This window comes from Furipterus horrens, unplaced genomic scaffold (assembly GCF_987537825.1).
Source record: "Furipterus horrens unplaced genomic scaffold, mFurHor1.1.pri manual_scaffold_12, whole genome shotgun sequence".
Classification (NCBI taxonomy): domain Eukaryota; kingdom Metazoa; phylum Chordata; class Mammalia; order Chiroptera; family Furipteridae; genus Furipterus; species Furipterus horrens.
The window spans coordinates 92,506,137-92,526,734 of record NW_028327182.1 but is presented as its reverse complement, the minus strand read 5'-3'; the positions used below and the strand labels follow the sequence as shown (position 1 = coordinate 92,526,734).

At 47.7% G+C, this 20,598-nt stretch overlaps 1 protein-coding gene across 1 annotated transcript in view; it reads left to right on the top strand.

The window, feature by feature from the left end:
* WWC2 (WW and C2 domain containing 2) overlaps window positions 1-20,598 on the top strand; it is a 122,957-nt gene that overhangs the window by 98,115 nt on the left and 4,244 nt on the right. Inside the window, exons 15-21 of the mRNA XM_090258929.1 lie at window positions 1,491-1,683; window positions 3,268-3,432; window positions 8,760-8,881; window positions 10,704-10,902; window positions 11,937-12,101; window positions 12,806-12,898; window positions 15,853-16,095. Of these exons, the coding sequence (XP_090115055.1) occupies window positions 1,491-1,683; window positions 3,268-3,432; window positions 8,760-8,881; window positions 10,704-10,902; window positions 11,937-12,101; window positions 12,806-12,898; window positions 15,853-16,095 (1,180 nt within the window). The remainder of the gene's footprint in view (window positions 1-1,490; window positions 1,684-3,267; window positions 3,433-8,759; window positions 8,882-10,703; window positions 10,903-11,936; window positions 12,102-12,805; window positions 12,899-15,852; window positions 16,096-20,598) is intronic.

The following is a 20,598-nucleotide window of genomic DNA, read 5'->3' as shown; positions in this document are numbered from 1 at the left end:
TTGGAAAGGCGGCCGTCCCTAGATGTCCTGCTGCCGCTGAACCAATGACAGTCACTCTCACTTCCCTCATAGGAGGTGACAAACAAGTGCCCTCCGGAGGTGTGGTGACAGCCAACGTAGGTCAGGACCGGCAGTAGTTCTCTGGGCACTCCTGCTCCCAGCCGGTGCAAAGGAGGGACTTGTCTAGAGAGGTGGCCCTTCCCGTGACCAAGGCAGCATGGCCTCCAGCCCACATGGGAAAGCCTTGGCCTACTACTGACACTGCTCGAGAGGACAGCTCGGATAACACAGCCTTCACTTTGTTCCCAGCCCTGTGTTAGCTTCAGCTGCTCTGCAGCAGCCAGACGTTTCTGCCAGGGGCTCCCGACTCCAGTCTGGGGAGAGGCCCCCACAGCAGAATGAGGGCGCACACCCGCTCTCCCGTCCCCGGTGCCTCTAGCTCTGGACCAGGAAAACCTCCCTGGTTTTCCCAGGGAGCGTGTTGGGATTACGTAAGTGGTTAGTGCGGAATAACTCTGGCGTCGGGAGAAATAGAACCTTCTTCCCTCCATCCCAGCTCCCTCAAACTGCTTTGCCACAAAGGCAGAGAAAAGAGATTTCTACCGAGTCTCCAGCCTTTACAGCGAGGCCCCAGAGCCACTGGGATTTTCGTGCTGAATCTCCATAATCAATGTTTATGTAAATGCAGAAATAATAGACAGCCCTCAGCCTGCCCATGAGTGTATGGATTTCATCATCGGAGGACGGCCTCTTTTAGAATATGGATGAGGCCAGCCTGGCAGTGGGGCAGCAGGGGATTTAATGGGCGTCCTCTTACTGGGATGTAATGGGAAATACTTCGTGCTGTTGCCGAGAACTGTGGAGCCCGCATATAATGGGTGCTCAGAAAACTCACTTCGAAGCAGTATTAGAAGTTATTTTTCTCTCTTAACTCTCCTGAATTTTACAAAGCATAGACCCTTAAAAGAGTTTGTCATTTCTGATCCTTCCGAGATGCTCGATAGTGCTATCTGTTGGACTGCTGAATCCCACCTGTTTGAAATTTTTGTCACACTACGCTCCTCGGCCCTCCTTCTTCCCTAGTAGAGTAACGTGTCCCGCCCCTGGGACATGCTGGCCACATCTCTTGTTAAACACTCAGGGGGCGTGTCCTTGGGGAAAAGTCACCAGTATCGACTTGGTGCGTGTCCCTCGCTTCCCGGGCTCAGAAGTCACTTCTTTTGGAGTTGGCTGTGTACGGGCCTTCGCTGTGCGGGCACTGCCTGCGCTGTGGCCCGTGTGGTGTGGCGGGCTGGGGTGCAGGCAGCACGGGTGGGGTCAGGACAGTGCCTCCGTGTCACTGAGCACGGACAGGCCCCTTGTGGCAGCAACGCTTGCCACTGACAACGCGCTCCACGCCCCCCCGTTTGCAGGTAATCACAGACGGCTGCTGCGAGTCCAGGGCAGCCGAAGAGCCTCCCAAACCCGTCTCTCTGTCTCGTTCTCTGCAGGTATTTCAGGGTCGCCCTGCTCCCCTCCTCAGCGGACGTCAGCTGTCTGTTTCGAACGAGAGTCCATCCGGCCACGGAAGGCCTGCTGTTCAGTGACACGTTCCGGGTGGCCATTTCCCAGGCGGCCCTGCAGCAGAAGACACTGCGGGTTGACCTGTGCCACGTTGGCGCCCAGCGGAGGGAAGAGTGTCTGGTAGGGTCTCCTGATGCCTGGCCCCTGGGGACGGTCACCAGCGCGTGGGCTCCGAATCCTTTCTGGGCGCCATCTGCCAGCCCTGAGGCCACCGCAGGCCGGCCCAGTGCCGCAGACACACCCGGGGGCTGCTTGGGTTTCCATCTGCAGGAGTGGCTTTGGGTTTGCGTTCTCATGCCGAGGCCTGTAACCACAGCCCATGCATTGAAATTTTCTGTGAAACCCACTGTCCACGTCTGCGCTTTGGCTGGAGGGCACTGTGACCTCTGTTACGGCTGTCACCGTGGAGTGTGTTTCTTACTCTCCATACAAGTCTTGCGCTGGGCGCTTTATGTACATTAGCTCATGAAATCCTCACCACTGTTTTATGAAAGAGGTATGACCACTGTGATTTTCACAGGAAGAACTGCTCAGAGAGGTCATGTGGCCACACAGCTACCTAATGATGGAGCCAGAGACCAGAAAGACATCCCGCACATAGTTCACCATTTCAGATTTAAATTGAGCAGGACATTGAGTGTAGGTCTTCACTCGGCTCCTTCTCCTCAGCCATGGCCATAGAGCTTCTGGGAAGGCGTGCGCGCTTCTATTTAGGGTCATAGGATATTTAAATGCTAAAGCAGAAACCTCATATAGCTAATAGTGAGCGTAACACACCCAAGTACAACATAACCAGAAAACTGTTACGTACCAGTAAAATAAGATGTTCAAATGTGTTTAAAAAAAAAAACAAAAACTGTGGATCTCTAACTGAACTTTTCTCTGCAGTTCAATAAGAAACACAAAACCACGTTTCACAATGCACAAAGTTTGAGAGTGAAAGATCTCTTATTAATACTTCTTCTGTATATAAAGTATGCGGCATCGCCTGACAGTAAAGAAAGTTAGAAAGAAGCACAGATAACAGATTCATTAGGCTGTCAGGGAGGCTTAGTATACATGCCAGCAGCTCCATAGAGTTAATAAATATGTTAATTTATAGACTTATAAAATGATACAGCTTAACTTAGATTCTGGCTGGTAGATGTGATTTGGTAGACTACCAAAATTTTAATCCTTTTTTTTTTTAATTCTACTTATGCAAAATAAAATTTTTCTAATTTCTCATTTAAGAACCACAGTGGAGTTTTTTTATTTGTTTGTTTTTAAATTTTTCAGTGGATAAGGGCTTTCTGTAAATATAATCAAATCACTCATAGCGTGTTATAAGATGTATTATGGTTTATACTTAGTTGTTTGTTTTTTATTTTTATTTTTTACCTTTTTATTTAAAAGTAATTTCACCCTTGCAAAATGTTGCATGCTTAGTTATTAGGTTTTGGCAACATAGTATCTCACGAAACCATCCCAGGGTTGGCCTTTAGATTGGGATCATTTCTTATTTGGTCACACCTGAAAATATAAGACATCTTCAGGTTTAAAAAAAAACCACTAATGCTTTATGTCATGAGTATTGCATTTTTTTTATTTTTATTTTTTTTTAGCTTAAAACTAGCTTGCACAATAATCTTAATTATATCGGGAGCAAATATGAATTTAAACATTTTATTTTCTCTCTCTCTTTTTCCCTTTTACTTCCCGTAGGCCGGGACCCAGATCAGTCTGGCAGATTTACCGCTCTCCAGTGAGATTTTCACTCTGTGGTATAACTTGCTTCCTTCCAAGCAAATGCCTTCCAAAAAGAATGAGGAAGAAAACGAGGATTCCGTATTTCAACCAAACCAGCCATTTGTGGAACCTATAGACCTGGTGAGTCCAAGTCAGAGAACACAGTCGCTACGACTTAATAAGACAGCATGCAGGGTGGTGTCATGCCATGAAACCAGCGTGCTTTGGTCCACGTTCACTGTTCTTCCCTTTCTCCTTCCACAGCTCACCCTTTCCTCCCAGCTTCCTAAAAAGGAAAGATAATTTCCGGCTCCTTTCCAAGTATAGTTTATAAAAGAATCACTCGTTTCTGCTCACACTTCCTTCCATAAAACTAAACTGATGCGGAGACTCCATCGTTTTAAGTGACCGTGAAAAACCTTTCGATTTAAGGTTATATTTTCCACACATCAATGTTCACTGCCAGGTTGTACATTTGGAGCTGTTATATTTTGCAAATGTTAAAAATTATGGAGCCTAAACAGTGTCCTAGTTTCCATTTGTAACATCTATCTCCACAAATATTTCCTATGAAAATGTGTTGTAACCAAGAGCCACACTTCAGGACTTCAAAAAATGTACAAAGGGGCATTTTATGAGGCCGTTCATCACCAATGAGGCATGCGTGGAATATTGTTACTGTGTTCGAGTTTATTTTAGGTTATCTGTGGGGAAAGGGTCTCCTGAGCCTAGGTCAGACAGTTAAAGCAGCAACTCTCTGTTGTCACCTGTGTGCAAGAACCTGGAGCGGACGTTGTGGCAGGTGGGACGGGAAACAGACGTGCTGGTAGAGCTCATATTACCCCAGGTTTATGGTAGACACTAGGTAAGGCTTTAAGAGTGCTTTCCTGTGACCCCACCACGTATAAGGTGTTTTCTAAGCACCGTGTGATGTATTTCACGTACCATGCAGCTCACCCATTTAAAGTGTGCAGTCCGCCCCCTGGAAGCACACAATTCCATAGTTCTTAGTTTACACAGAGAGCCATGCCTCTGTCACCACAATCCGGCGTTAGAGCATCGCCTTCGTCCCAAAATGAAGCGCGTGCCCATCAGCTACCAGTCCCTCCGGTTCTTCCTAACTCCTTCAACCCAAGGACACCGCTCATCTTTCTGTCTCTAGCAGTTTGCTTATTACGGACACTTCATATAAGTGGAGTAATACATTTTTTGTTCCTTTGTGACTGTCGTTCACGTAGCGTAATGTTTCCAAGACACAGCCCTGTAATAATCTGTATTAGCACCTCGTTCTTTGTTATTTCCAAATAATATTCCGTTGTAAGGATATACCACCTTTTATTTACCTATTCATCAGCTGATGGACATTTGGGCTGTTCATACTTTTTTGCTATTATTCATGATGCTGCTCTGAACATTTGTATACAGGCGTTCATGCGGACATGGGGACACGTGTTTTTGTTTCTCTTGGACACATACTTAGGAGTGGAATTGTTGGGTCATATGATTCTATGTTTAACATTTTGAGAGCCTGCCAAACTGTTTTTCCAGAGTGGCTGCACCATTTTAGATTCTCACCAGCCGTGCGTGAGGGCTCCAGCCGCCCCCCCGCCGCCCCTCGCTGTGGTATTCATCTGTCTTTCTGATTCTAGCCGTGCTAGTGGGCATGAAGAGGTGCCGCTGCGGTTTTCATCCACATTTCCCTAATGCCTCATGATGTTGATCATATTTTCATGAGCTTATATTTTTTTTCTCAGAACTGTCTATTCAGATCCCTTGTTTATTTTTTAATAAACATTATTATTGCATTATAAGGGTTCCTCATCTATTCTTGATACCAGTGTCTTACCCAGTAAATGATTTGCAAATCTATTCTCGCGTTCTGTGGGTTCTCCTTTCACTTTCTTGATGGTTTTGTTTGCAGTAAAGTATTAAATTGTAGTAAAAGTCGAATTGTCTATTTTCTCTTTTATTGCTTACGCTATTGATGTCATATCTAAGAAGGCTCTGCCAAGCCTAACATCACAAAGACTTACCCCTGTGTTTTCTTCTGAGAGTTTTAAAGTTTAGTTTTATTTTTAGTTCTCTGTTCCATTGGTTTTTCATGTGTGATATGATGAGTGCGCTCAAGTTCATTCTTTTGTGTGTGGACACCATTTATTGCAAGAAACTCTTCTTTCCCTCATTGAATTATCTTGGCACCCTTGCCAAAAATCAATTGCCCACAAGTGTGAGCATTTATACTTCTGGTCTCTAAATCCTGTTGCATTCATCTACATGTCTGTACTGTGCCAACAATACACTGCTTTGACTACTGTAGCTTAGTAGTTATTCTGAAATCAGAAAATGAGTCATCAAACTTTTTATTTTTCACGATGGTTTGGGCTGTCCAGGTTCCCTTGCATTTCCATATGAATTTTAGTGCCACTCTGTTCATTTCTGCAACAAGAACAAAGAAAAAAGACAGGATTTTGATAGAAAGTGTACTAGTTCATTAGGTCACTTCGGGGGTATTGTCATCTTCACAGTGTTAATTTAAGCCTTCTGTTCTGTGAATACATGATGTCTTCCCTTGATTTAGGTCTTCCCTCACTTCTTTCAACAGTGTTTTGTAGGTTTCAGAGTCCACGTTTATAGGTCTTTCAGTTTTACTCTCTTTGGTAACTGTTGCAGAGAGAACTACTTTCTTAATTGGATTTTCAGATTATTTATTGCATGACTCATTTTTGTCTCGTTTCCTTGTATTCTGCAACCTTGCTGAATGTACTTATTAGTTCTGATAGTTTTCTAGTGGATTCTAGGATTTCCTAGGTATAAGATTATATCTTCTGCAAACAGAGTTAGTTTATATCTTCCTTCCCAATTGCTTTTTATTTCTTATTCTTGTCTATTTGCCCTGAAAGAAGTAGTGAGAACAGACACCCTTGTCTTGTGCCTGATCACCTCAGGGAACCTCTCCATCTGTCACCATTGAGTATGAGTTCTGCTGTGGGATTTTTGTAAATGTCTTTTATCAAATTGAGGAAGGCCTCTTCTTTTCCTAATTTGTTGGGTGTTTTTATCATTAAAGGTTATTGGATTTGACAAGAAGTTTTCAGCATTTATTGACATGATCATGTAGTTTCTGTCCTCTAGTTTATTCATATGGATTCTTGATTTTCAGATGGTAAGCCAATCTTGCATTCCCAGGGTACATCCCCACTAGGTCATGGTGTAAAATCCTTTTTATATGTTACCAGATTTTGTTTCCTATTTTTTCTTGAGGGCTTTTTGTCAATATTCATAGTTTTCTTGTGATCTCTTTGTTTGGTTTTGATATCAGGGTAATTCTGGCCTCAAGGAATGAGTTAGAGAGTGTTGCCTCCTTTTATACCTTTTAGAAGAGCTTGAGAAGAATTGATATGAATTCTTTAGCTGTTTGGTAGAGTTCCTCACGGAAGCCACCTGAGCCTGGACTTTCCTTCATGGGAAGCTTTTTGTTTATTAATTCAGTCTCTTTACTTGTTACAAGTCCATTCAGAATTCATGTGGGTACCAGTCTGGGTACTTTCCCGTGTCTAGGGTGTCCGATTTGCTGGCATACAGTTGTTTGTGGGTTCCCTTATGTCCATTTTCTGTTTGTAAAGTGGATGGTGATGTCCCCTCTCCCATTCCTGATGTTAGTAATTTAAGCTTTTGCTCTATTTTTCTTGGTCAATTTTACTAAAGGTTTATCAAAATTTTGATCTTTTCAAAGAATCATCTTTTGTTTTTATGAATTTTTCTCTTAATATTTCTCTGTTCTCTGGTTTATGGATTTCTACTCTAGTCTTTTATTTTTTTCCTTCCCTCTATTTTTTTCTTTTTTCTCTTTTTCTATTTTCTTAATATAGGAGGTTAGGTTACCGATTTAAAATCTTTTCTCTTTTTCATTTTAGGTGCCAAGAGTTATAAATTTGCCTCTGAGCACTGCTTTAGTGACATCTCAAATTTAGTATACTATCATGTCAAAGTGTTTTATGATTTTCCTTGTGACTTCCTTGACTCATTGGTTATTTATGAATGTGTTAATTTCCACATATTTGTCAATTTCTCATTTCTTTTTGTTATTGAATTCTAATTTTTTATTACAGTGTGGTCAAAGGACATATGTTATATGATTTCAGTTCTTTCAAATTTATTGAGGCTTGTTTTATGGCCTAACCTACGGTCTGTCCTAAAAAATGTTCCATGTGCACTTGAGAAGAATGTGAATTCTGCTGCTCTAGGGTGGTGTGTCCTGTAAGTGTCTCTTAGCTTTAGGGCTGAATAGTACTCCATCGTATGTATCACATCATTGTCTAATCATCTGTCAAAGGACACAAGTTGTTCATGTCTTGGCTATTGTGAATAATGCTGCAGTGAACACGGGTGCGTGTATCTTTATAAATAAATGTTTTCAAATCTGGGGGGTGGATACCCAGATGAGGGATTGCTAATTGTTGATCCTTAAAAGGTAATGCATCTTTTTTCTTTCATTACTTGTAAAATTTCTTTTTGATTTTCAGCCATTTCACCCTGATGTACTAATGTGATCATGTGTGTCTTTATTCTAGTGAAATTCTCCATCATTTCATCAGTTTTCTTAAACATATTAATGATAATATTTTTAATTTCTTCTCTAAATAAGCAAGTATATGGGTCACCTGTGGGTCTGCCTCTCGTGTCTACTGTCTCTCTTGGCTTTCAGTCACTGGGTCCTGTTTTCAGTGGAACGCTGGATGTTATATATGAAGAATGATAGAGGCTCTGGCTGATAGCTTCCTCCAGACAGGATTTAATACTCTTCTCGAAGGCAGATTACAATATGGGCAGATCACCTGGATCACGTGGGGGACCCGAACTCCAGTTTTTCTCTCCCTAGGCTGGTGAGGCAACTGAAACATCTGCTTAGTGTTGTAGCCTCCAGCCAGTTAGTTTTTGCTTGTTTCTCAGCTTCTGGCTCTGCACATTTGCTGCTTAGGAATGGCAAGCGCCCCGGTCGGAATACTGCACAGAGAACTGGACTCGCTCTGGAGTTCATTTTCTCTGGTCCCGTGCATGCTGGCTGCATGGTCGTCCTCAACTCAGGTCTCCTCTTTGCATCCTGCCGGCACTGCCACAGTCCTGGGCAGCCACCGTCTGTTGAGTTGGTATGTCTCACCTCTAGAATTGACATGCCTCAAGGAAAGAGAGCGGCAGTGACAGCTGGCTCACCTTCTTGCATTTCCCTTCTGCCTGGGATCTCGGCTCTCTCTCCCTGTTTGCCTTTGTGGCTCTTCATTGCTTTACAATAGCTAGGGTTTTTGTTCCTTTTGCTTTTGGTTTTATTTTATTCATCTTTCATATTGTCAGCAGGAAAATTAGGTCTGTTACCAGCTTTTCACAACTGGAAGTCCCCATCCGATGCGTTTATAAATTATTTCTGGAAGTGCACGTTGTAAATACCCTTACGTTTTGCACTCCTTCCCCAGGATGCAGTGTCAGCCTTACTTGCAAGAACGTCAGCTGAGCTGTTGGCTGTGGAACAAGAATTAGCACAAGAAGAAGAAGAACCAGCGCCGGGAGAAGAGCAAAGGGGCCCAGATGGAGACTGGTAAGACTCTCGTCTCCTTTTGCTATTGGGATCTCAAAGAGGATGTGTGTGGTTTTTCACAGGAGACTTCCAGGGAGACCTTTATAAGTTCAGCTCTTATTCGGGAATCCGGGGAGGCGGTGCAGGTGTGGAGGAGATGACAAGGTTACTGGCAGAGTTAACACATCAGCGAGACTCTTGTTCTTCAACAAATTTTATCACTATTTCCTGAGCTTTTTAAACTTTAAGTCTAAGCTATCTATTCTGAAAGGTATAGTAACTTATTGTCGATTTATAGATAAATTTAAAAACTGACTTTCTTTTCTTTTAAACTACCATTTAGGCTTTGGTAGGTCAAAGGAGATATTTATCTATTTGTTACCACTTCCAGCTTCTTTTTTTCATTTTCCTCCTCTCACTACTCATATGCCATCCTTTAAAAAAAAAAAAAGGAAACACAGGTTATTGTAGCTTTTGTCTAGATTGATATATATATATATATCTTTCCTGGTTTGTACTGTTTCCCCTAAAAGCAAATTTTAGTGACTACATCTGGTTTTTTAACATTACATATAAAATTATTTGAATTCATTTTTATATACAGTTACTTACAGTGTTATGTTTGAACTACTGCTAACACATTATATATGTATACATATATAGCGTGTATTTGTGTGTATGTGTGCATATAAAACATTTTACAAATTAGAATGAGAAGATATGTCATAAAAAAGCAATCCTGTGGCCCTGGCTGGTGTGGCTCAGAGGATTGAGCACTGGTTCAATTCCTGGTCAGGGCACAGGCCTGGGTTGTGGGCCATGTTTCCAGGTGGAGGCATGCGAGAGGCAGCCTATTAATGTTTATCTTTCACATCAATGTTTCTCTCCCTCCCTTTCTTCCTCCCTTTCCCTCTCTCAAAATAACTAAATAAAATCTTTTAAAAAACCAAAATCATGGACATTTGGAAGGCACAGTAATCTATAAAGGTACAGATATACTTTGTTCTTATCAAAAGCCTTTTATAGTGAATAAAAACCACAGCACTAAAAAAAAAAAAAAAAAAAAATGAGCATGAGAGCGATTATAAGCTTCATCAAGGGGACTTCAGATAATAAGCCATCATGGGTGTGTGCAAGGCAAGTTGTTTCACACACATTTCAAAAACATACTTGGTATAAAGGCATGTGTAACTGTCAGTGTTCATTGCTGCTTCCCCTTCTTCACTTCATGACGGGGCGTTCCATTACTGCTCTGAGCCCACTGGTCAGCATGTCACCAATCACAATGCAAGCTTGACCTTTAGTTTCCAGGAGAAGAAATGCTTGCATTCCAAGAACATGCAACTCAACAAAGCATGAGATTTTCTAAATCACGCCGATCCGCTCGCTTTGGTCTCAGTAGGGTTTAAGCAGAATACAAACCGTATTGGTGCTCCAGCGCCCCACCTGTAATGCCCCCAATCCCACGCCGTGGCTTGTTGAAGACCAGATGATGTGGCATAAGGAGCCTTATATTATTTCAGTAGAAAAACTCCCTTTTGACAGAGTTCTATCTACCCCTCCTAGACCAGGAGCACAATCCACAATGGGTATTTTTAATCCTCACATCTGTATCCACTCTCAGCAGAGAGTCACTCTGTTCCGTTGTATGATTAATTTTACAGGAAATGAACAACTACAACTAATACCAAGGTATGTCATAGTGAGCAACGATATCTTTAAGTGGCTTGACTCGTGTGCGCCTCTGGTTCCTTGCCCTGGTAACAGGTGACCACACCCAGGTTGAACCGTTCCTGGCCACGGCCACGTGACTTAAAATGTGCCTTGCTTTGTTTCCCCAAAGGCTAGCAATGCTGAGAGAGGCCTCCGATGAAGTTGTGGCTGAAGAAGAGGCTGAAGTTACCTGGCCGGGGGGCAGTAGCCATACGGAAGACTCGAGGACCTGCCCGAGTGTGCCCGAGGCGAATGAAGACACCAGCAGGAGAGGAAACGGTGGTGCCAGCGATGTGGGAAGTCAGCCACCCACGGGAGGGCCCACCCTGGTGAGGATTCCCAGCCAACCTCTCCTAAGGCAGAGCTCTCCTGGGCTAAGTTTGTCCCCGTGGATGTAATTCCACATGAAGACTGTGCTGAAGGGGATCATGATAGCATTTGCGGGAGTAGGCTGTAAGAAGCATTACAAACACTTTAAAACGTTAAAATGGGCCCTAAATATTCCTTGTCCGCTTAACTTTTATATAAGAAGATAAATAGTACCAGTTAGATCTTGGTAAATGTTCTGTGAATATTTATTAAAAGACATTTTCAGAATTTCCTGGGTAACGCCAGGATGACTACTTAATTGTGTTAAGTTTCAAAAATAGTGTAAGTTTATTTCGATTTCAAACATGCAGTAAACACTTAAAGTTCACTTGGGCTAGATGGTGTTCTGATTGAAATCTCTTCTGGAAGGTGGCAGACGACTCGGTTTAGGCACAGCACAGCCATGTTATTAAGCACACAGACACGTGTGGGTGGGGGTGATTCTCAAGCTTTGGGGGTGACAGCAACCTTGGGATGTTGTCACAAATTTACACCATCTCAATTCTTTCTTCCCGAGAAAAATAATACCACGTGGACCCTGACTGAAGGCTTCCTGTGGATGTCTATGTATAATTGCACATTCTGTGTAAACCTAGAACTTTGGAGTCTATTTTTATTTTCTGACACCTAATTATTTTTATCATTTAATCTGAAAAATTAATCAGTTTAATGATAGCTGATGAGGAGGCGTGCTCCAATAAGATTGTTCCCCGAGCCACATCTACCCTCTGTAAACGTAAGCCTTCACCCTTTAGGCCTAATCGGTTGCAGGTGACACCTCCATTTAGGGTAACCCTGTTGGACAGATGTTCCCCTGCCACCTACCGCCCCCCACCCCCCACCCCGCGTGGGTCCGTACCCCGGGGTTCCCATCAGGCCATCCTAGTGCTGGGTGAGTCTCTGCTGTAAGGTTGGGTAGGTCTTCCGTTCTTGGAAGAAAGGGTCGAAAGTGTGCCCGCGTGCAGCAGCTCCTGACAAAGGACTCCTGTTCCAGGTTGACAAAGAGACAAACACGGAGGAGGCCGAGGACGCCAGCCTGGCGGTTCGGCCCAAAGAGCGCGGCGGTCGGAGCGCCCGGCAGCGCCCGCTGGTGAGGAGCAGCGTGATCGTGCGCTCGCAGACCTTCTCCCCCGGGGAGCGCAGCCAATACGTGTGCCGGGTAAGGACCGTCTGCGCGGGGTGCGGGTGGGGGCCGCCTGCCCAGGAAGGATCACCTGCGGGGCGTGGACCGCCCTCCTCCCCACGGGGCGTCCGGGACAGTGTGGCCACTGGGGTCTTCACGTTCCAGCTACAGGTCCCAGCGGTGGAAATGCTTCTATAAAATCCCCATAAATACCGTACGCTAATGGTTCCTTTTAGTTTGGGTTTGGGGGTTTCTTCTCTCCTTTCTTTTCCTAAATGTAATGTCTCGTTGGTTCTGGTGCCATTTATTTGTCAAATAAGTGAAATTAGGGACCTGGCTGCTGAGAATATTTAGACTTCAGGCTGTATTTAGCAGCTTAAGGTGACTTGAGTGAGATTTATCATTTGTACACCTCTGCTGTAGAGCCCTGCCCCTCAGCCTTCTGTTTACAAATGAATATGGCCTCTTAGCTGAAAATACAAAGGATGATTTTATTTATCTGAACACATGACTTCTAACTGCTACCCAAAAGGCCGTTGTTTAAATTATTTATCATAACTGACTCATTTAAGAAAGCATGCAACAGAAAAGTTGGTTTGGGAAGGGTTTTCTTTAAGAAATAAACCGTTATCACCGCCTGCTTTATCGGATAAACTCTCAGTTGTCGGCTTCCACGAGCCCACTGGGATGCAGGGGTTTACTTTTGTTTTTTTGTGTTTTTTTTTATCCTTTATTGCCAGTTAAATCGAAGTGACAGTGACAGCTCCACCCTGGCTAAGAAATCTCTGTTTGTGAGAAACTCCACGGAACGGCGCAGCCTGAGGGTCAAAAGGGTACGTATTCCCAGCCCCGTCCAGCCTCATGGCTGCGAAGCGTAAAGACCAGAACTGCTGAGCGCCCTTGCTCCTTGCTCTTGGGATGCTGAATGTCACCGCTGTGAGGACAGAGCCGCCAGGAGAGAGGATGCACCAGAGGGCATCCATTCACTGCTCCCGGGTTTGGCTCCGGCGCTCAGGAAGGCAGGAGACTGGCTCGCAGTGTGGATGGGGAAGGGGCGGCTGAGGAGGCAGCCCACGTTTGTTACCGAGGGCCACGGTGTTTCCACACCACGTCTGGCTCCTGAGCAATTGTGGGAAATGTATAGCAGCGGGTGCCTTCTCTGAGGCCATGTGTTCCAGCAGAGGACTAGCACGGTTTTAGTGACTTGCTCAGAAATGGGGCTTTTTGGAAGGTTAACATTCCCATTGATGGGGAAGCTCGAGTCAGGGTCTCCTGGAGGCCACGGGCCTCTGGGTGATCTTTACAGGATAAACCTGAGAGGATCCTTAAGTCAATTAGAAGGCTGTACGGTGCAAGTAGTTAGGGAATTCCTGTTTACTTGCCAGCAGCTGCAACACTCGGGGGATGTTATTTGCTCACTAATGACCCGTTCTAGTAATCCTTTGCTAGGCTTTTCATTTCAGCGTAAAGCGTGCTCAGCAAGCACACGGCACTCGGTGTGCGGGGCTGCCAGCATTTCCTTCTCGGGGCGCACGGGATGCAAAAGTGGTGGGTACAGCAGGCACAAGCCCTGCTGTGGGAGAATCCGAGGGCCTCGTGGGAGAGGTCTGTGGCCTTCACACCCGGGCAAAATCGCAAAAGACAAAGGGTAGCTTTGTTGGGGTGGGGGATGGGCAGGGTAGGGGGGGCACATTGGGAGTGACGACCAGAAAGGTAAGTTGAGGTCGTGTTTTTATTAGCGGCCCTGGGTTAACGCTGCTACGCGCAGAGTCCTGGGTGTGTGGCCAGGCAGCGCTTGGGTCCCCTGGCTTAACGTCCTAATTACTTGAAAGTGATAAGCTTGTTTCTTTTCCTAAGGTAACTATATACGACCATGACTTAGCACCAGCCAGCACTTTCAGGGGATTTTGCGGTGGGGATCTTCCAGATTACCGGCCTTTATCCTTTAAAAGCAGCTAAACTGACATTGTCTCGAATGAAAATTCCGCTCCATTCCTCGTGCGCCGCCTGCACCGGAAGCAGCGCGTGCCCGCGGAGGGGGGGAACGCCCCAGGGGAGCCAGAACCTGCGGTGTGTGCGCGCGTGGGGTGGGGCTGGAGGGCGGCCCGGTCCTTGATGATCCCGGTCACTAGAACCGGTTGAACCAGACAAAGGTGAACCCTGAACGTCATGTAGGAGATGATTGTTCAGTGGTTTTTAAAGTAGACGGGTTTGGGAGAAGTGAAGGGGAGCGATAGGCGGAGTTAGGAGTTACCCCATGAGAGAGGTGTGGGGGTGCAAGAGAAGGGGGGGTGATAGGTTTCTGCGACGGGAAGAGCCGCAGCCTCCCCCACGCCCGCCCCTGCCCCCCCGCTGCTGCCCGTCTCTTCCCAACTCAGTGACACACATTGATAGCTTGGAGACAGTTCTGGGGACAGTGCTTTCCCCAAAGAAGTTGGCCAACCCGCTGTTCGCCGCTCACCATCAGGAGCCCTCAGAGAGGTCCCATGTGCCTGAGAACTGGGGGGTCGGGGGGCTCTGCTTCTGGAAAACGAGCCATCCCGTTGAAGAGCGGTGTCTGGGTGATGCCACTGCAGGATCGGTGTGTTAGAGCTGGGGCGGCGTTGGGGGAGCCCACCGGGGAGAATGTTAACGGGCATTAGAGAATCAACGCCGCAGCAGCGCGTGGTGGACGCGGAGGAGACCACAGAGGGAAGCCAGACACGGGCCAAGGCTCTGACACAACAAGAGGGGCAGACAGGCCCCTCCCTCTCATCTGTCATGAGCACCGCGTCGTTCCCAGTCTTCATGCTGGGTATTCATTCCTCCAGTTTGAGTCCCTTCTCTCGTGTATCAGCGGTACCAGCTTCTCTTAGTAATCTCTTATTTTCCATTCTCATGCCCACGGTGGGAGCGGGAAGTGCCCTCCTGTCCCCCTGCTGGTGCCGTCTTACCTGGCCTCGCCGGCGTCCCTTTCCTCAAGCCACTCTGACCCGGCCCAGCGGTGTCCCCCCTCCCTCACATCTGGTGGCACCAAAGTCGCTACATCAGCGTCTCCCACCGTTCTCCAACCCAAGTCCTCAAGATCACAGATTGCGTCTCCCATTCTGAGTGTCTTGCCTGCAACCCCAGCAGACACACATCCATGCCTGTTCCGATTATTTCTCGTTAGTGAGTGAGACTGGCTTCAGAAAGGACACCAGGGACGGGGTGAGAGCTGATGTCAGAGCACGGGAAGCTGGCTAGGGAGCAGCCGGATTCCAGGCCTGATGGGAGGAGGGCGCCGGGTCTGAGCGCACCAGGCCAGCTGCCTCCCGGCTGGCGCTCACAGAAATGACAGCAGAAGCTGTCAGCGCTGGGGACAGCTATGTGTCCTGAAATGGGGGAATGGAAGTTTCCTGTGATGTGAGTGGTTCTCCCGGAGGGCGGCCTTCCTGTGGTCGGGTGGGCAGGCTAAGCGAGCCTTTGCAATGGCAGCAGCCGGAACAATCTCTGAGGGGTGAAGCGCACAGGGTTTATTTCTTGCCCGGCTACTGTGCCCTGCAGCTGGGCTGGGTGCTCTGCCTCTGCTGTGCCCACTCGGGTCCCCTCTCCGGATGCTGGTGGTCCCTCCAGCAGGTGACAGGAATTTGCAAGTCGCACACCTGGAAGTGACACACACCCCCTCCCACAGACCTGCCCCTGGCCAGAGCGAGTGGCTCAGGGGTCATGCCTCGCCCAAGGGGGCCAGGCAGGGCCACCCACCACGCGCCAGGAAGCAGGAGCGGCGCCGTGATGGGCCTTTGCTGTTTGTTTTCCCGCCGTGCAGGCCGTCTGCCAGCCCGTCCTCCGGAGGGCAGCGCCGGAGTGCCCGGTGCGCACGTCCCTGGACTTGGAACTGGACCTGCAGGCCTCCCTGACCAGGCAGAGCCGCCTCAACGACGAGCTGCAGGCCCTCCGGGGCTTGCGGCAGAAGCTGGAGGCGCTGAAGGCGCAGGGGGAGACGGACCTGCCCCCGGGCGTCCTGGAGGACGAGCGCTTCCAGACACTCCTGAGACAGGCGGAGAAGCAGGTACGGTCCCGGGGTGGCCGCTGTCTCCGAGGGGCGGGCGTGGGGTTACCTTTTTAAAGCTTCCGGGTAGAAGGTCCCCCGGTCACACCTCCTTGGGTGGAAATCTGAAAGCGATCAGCCGCTCCCTTAAACTAACAGAAACTGTTGTCCATAATATAAACTTCTCTTTCTGGCCCAAAGTTACTTTTCAGTCATACGATGTATGGTACTTTAGGGAAACTTTGAGTCCTTTAACTGACCAGCACTACTAATTCTAGACGGAACTCAGAAATGTGATGTATGCACATCAGGGATCAAACTGGTACCAATAATTCTTAAAGAAAGTTTAATTTCAACAGAATGCATTGCATGTCTGTATTATATGCCGCCCGATAGAAAGGAACCGTCGCACACAGTAGGATCTCAGTAAATGTCTGTTCAGGGGGGAGTAGATCCTGTATTTGACACTCCACCAGATTACAGGATAATTCGACCCTGTCCTGCCCTTACAGGGGTTTGACCTAGGAGAGGAGCCAGATTTCTCTGGGGGAAGAGAAATCACCTTCTGGTGAGGTCAGGGTGGGTTGCATGGCCCCAGTGGCGGGTAAGCTGCTCTGGAAGTGGGGAGCGGAACTTCATCCCCAGTGAGAGGTGCAGAGGCCCAGCAGGCAGGGACCTGGCAGTCACCATTTAGCCCAGGAGCGCAGTAGTCAGTGAGGGGCCCATGGACGAGAGCCGATGGGACGGCAGAGCCACAGGTGGCTGTGTCGGGACAAAACGGGACATTGGGTTAGAGGCTGAAATGACCGACTCTTGATGTTTGTCACCTTGATAGCAATCCTCATTTTCACTCTCTCAAGTCTTTGCACTTGACATTAGCCATAATTCCAAACTCCTAGTTGACAGCGACCAACTATAATATCATGAAGAAGCTTTACAGTATTTGCACCCTTGTGGGTCAAGGGCTTTCAGAGCTGGACTAGAGTTTTACAACTATAGATGGAAGCAGAACTTTACATCTTCGGGTCTTTTGTTGTTTCTCTGTTTCTAGTTTGTCAAGATATAAAACTTTGGGTTCCCATATATTAATAATTATGAAAACGTGCGACTTTTTTCATGTAACAGCACATTGATAAGGATGACCCATAGGTTGCTTGTTATGTAGTTCTTTCTGGCTAACATAATCAGACATCTGATGTCCACTGCCTGCAGACAAGCTCAGTAAAGCAGAGTTGGTTCTTTGAAAAGAACTAAAAAATAAAATTTGAAAACATGGACAAAGCTCTGATTGATGAAGAGAAAATACAGGTAAAGGAAAGTATAAAAGTAAAAAGGGACAGAACTACAGATCAATTTGAAATGTAAAGAGTATTTGAATACTATCAAAACTATGTGCTCACTTCTTGGCCGCTGTCAGTAACACTGTAGTGGTCCACGTGGGGTCTAAAGAACAGAATGAACCCGCAGGCACAAGGGAAACAGACTCATAGACACAGAGAGCGGACAGGAGGGGGCCGGGGGGTCGGGTTGGGGGACTGGGTGGTTGTCTAACCACTAGGCTGTACACCTGGAAGTAATAGAAAGGAATACTGAACGTCAGCTTTAATGCAAAAAGGAAGTTAGAAAGTATATGCCCACAATTTGGGCAAATATCTAGGAAAATAAATTAAAACCGATGAAAGGAGGGGGCGGGGCATCTAAGTTCCTGCGCCTCTTAAGGAAACGCCAGCAGTGACGGTGACGATGTGGATGGGCGATGGGAGGTTTGCAGTTTGTAGGGCGATGCTCGTTCCATTTGACGTTAGAGAACTCCTTCATCCCAGGAGATGAAAAGAGGAAGGAGTGTGGAACCCAGCAGCCCAGGAGACAGCTCTCGGGGCTGAGCAGGACACGCTGCTCGGCACACCGGCATAGGAATCGGTGCGCGATGTGACCCTGGTCCTTTCCATGGCTTGTCCCTCACTGGGCCGGTCGAGAGTGCTGCCCCAGGTGTGCAGGGCTGTGCTTTCTCACGTGCCAGCACACCCAGCGCCTCTGCAGAAGCCAGGGGTCTCACAGCGTTCAGGAGATGCGAGGTCTGGACCGAGAAAGCTGCGTGGCCCGGCAGAGCCGGAGTGGGACCTCCCCTCGTGGGGAGCACCCTGGTCATTCTGAAGCCCGAGGTCCTTGTGAGGAAGCGCTCACACGTGAAGGCGATCGCAGTTCAGCCTCTGTGGGTCACACAGAGCGCGTGTTCCAGGAGCCGCCGGAAACCCAAGCTCGCCGCCCCTCCGTCTTTGTCTCCTGCCTGGCGGCCCTGTAGCCTCACGCAACAACAATGAAAAACTCGCAAAACGGGCGGCCTCTGGATCGTTTTATTCCGGAGTCCACGTGTTTCCCTCTTTACTTCCACCAACGCTGTGTATCTGCATAGATAGACTGATGGCGTGACACCCCCTCCGTCGTCACCGCTGAGGTTCACGAGAGCCGGCTCTGCAAAAACAGACCGTTCCACTGTGTGCTTTCGTCACGGCCTCAGACGTTGCTAATAGCCGTTGACTTTTCCCTCTGGCTTCCCTTCATGTCCACATTCCCTTCTTCGTGGACGTGCAACACACCAGCCGCACCCCCTCGCGGCCCTGCCATTCCCTGCCGTGTCGGGGACTTGGGAGGTTTCCAGCAGGTGCTCATAAAACGCCTAACGGTGAGCGCAGGGCCTGCCCGGGGCCGCAGAAATACGGCTCCCAGCAGGGCGCTCGCTGAGACCAGAGGCACATTCTGGGTGTGCCGCCCGGGCGGGGGAGCTGTCCGGTCTCTGGGCACCCTCTGCAGCCTCCCCCGTGGCGGCTGGGTGCCGGTCCTGTAGTGCGGAATCAAAAGGGCGTCAGAGTCAGTGACCCCGCGCATTGTGCCGGCCCCTAAGGAAGCAGCGGGCGGCAGGGGGCTGTGCACGGAGACAGGGCTGCACCCCTTACTCTGTGGGCTTCTCAGTGCGACTGTCACTAACCCTCCAGACTCCTCTGTGGCTCTGGCGCCCAGCGGGTAAGCTGAAGGCTAAGCACACTCTTCTGGAGCCTGGGGCCTTGAAAGGGATCCTCAGTCCTCGGGGACCAGGCCCCCAAAGGGGAGAGGTGCCGGGGGGTGAGGGAGAGGGGGGCTGGCATCCTTCCAGAGGAGCCTCATGGTGCCCACAAAGCAGAAATGCATTTTCCTTCCTCAGAACATTTCCCCGTCAAAAAGCCAACATTCTGGGATGCTACACTCCTTGAAAGCTTAAAATAATACAGATGTTCACGTTCTTCAAAGAATCTGGGAAGAAAAGTATGCACCAGAGCTATTAAGACACCTCATTCGACCACATTAATCTTAATGACTGCAGTGACGTCCTCGCCACGGAGCTTTAGCTGCCTGCAAAGTTGGCCCCTATCGATTATTTAACAATGGACAAAAACTCTATGACATATGTCGTCACCCAGGTTTTTGGAGAAAGATCTAAATATAGAAACACAGAGACCAATGTAGACTTCAGTGACGTGCGTTCTCCTTCAGCAGGAAAAGGACTATCTCCGTGTGCTCTGTGGCCAGTTTGTCTCGCAGCAAACAAAGCTGAGTTTCAAAGTGACTTCACAGTCACCACCAAAATGCTGTCGGTCCAAAGTATCAGCGGCCCATAAGCTCCTTGGAGGGACTGTCTGAATAGCGCTCCCCAGACGGTAAAATAGACCAACAGCTTCCATCCGTGGGGAAGAAGACAGAGGGCTAAGCAGGGTCCCTGGGGCCCGTTGTGTTTCCGGTCTGGTAAAATACATTTTCTTGGGGGAACTGGGTCAGATGCTCTTACCTAAGTACATCCAGCAGATACCCTCCTTCCGTGGTGTTTGCTGATCTCTCCGTTGTCCAAGTCAGTCAGCACAGAACTTCAGTATAATTACTAACTTACTCATCTGGTAGTGCACGTCATGGCAGAAGTCATTTCTCTGTTTACTAAGTCATGAGTTCTTTACCTGGGACCTAGTGAAAAACCATCCATTTACTAAATATAAGTCTTCACAAAGGAAATAAAATATCGCCTTTGTCCCCCTTTGAATTCGATTTTCATAAATTCAGGACGCCAAGCGACAGCTAAACTATCTCATCAGTTACGAAATGCTCAAGAGGATTGTTGCCTTATATTTACTGACCGCTTTTCTAAAGAAAATCTTTCAAAACAGAGAGAAAAGGGGGGGCCGTAAAAACCTTTTGTGGGGAAAGAAATCAGAGGTCCCTGCAGAGATGACCGTGAGCAGAGCCGGAAGGGCGCCCCAGGGCAGGGACGTGGCTGCGTGAAGTGGAGACGTCAGACGGGAAGACGAGTGTCCCCAGCAAAGGGAAGCAGCACCATCTAGAAGCCGTCTTGGCAACACATGCTTAAAAGCAGCCGTTACCGCCATCTCACAGAAACAAAAGACAAATCTCCTTTGTATTTCGGGAAGCGGTGAGCTGGCTCTAGCGTTGGTTTGGAAAGCTGCTTGAGAAGAGGAATTCTGTCCTCGGTCGGCCATGACG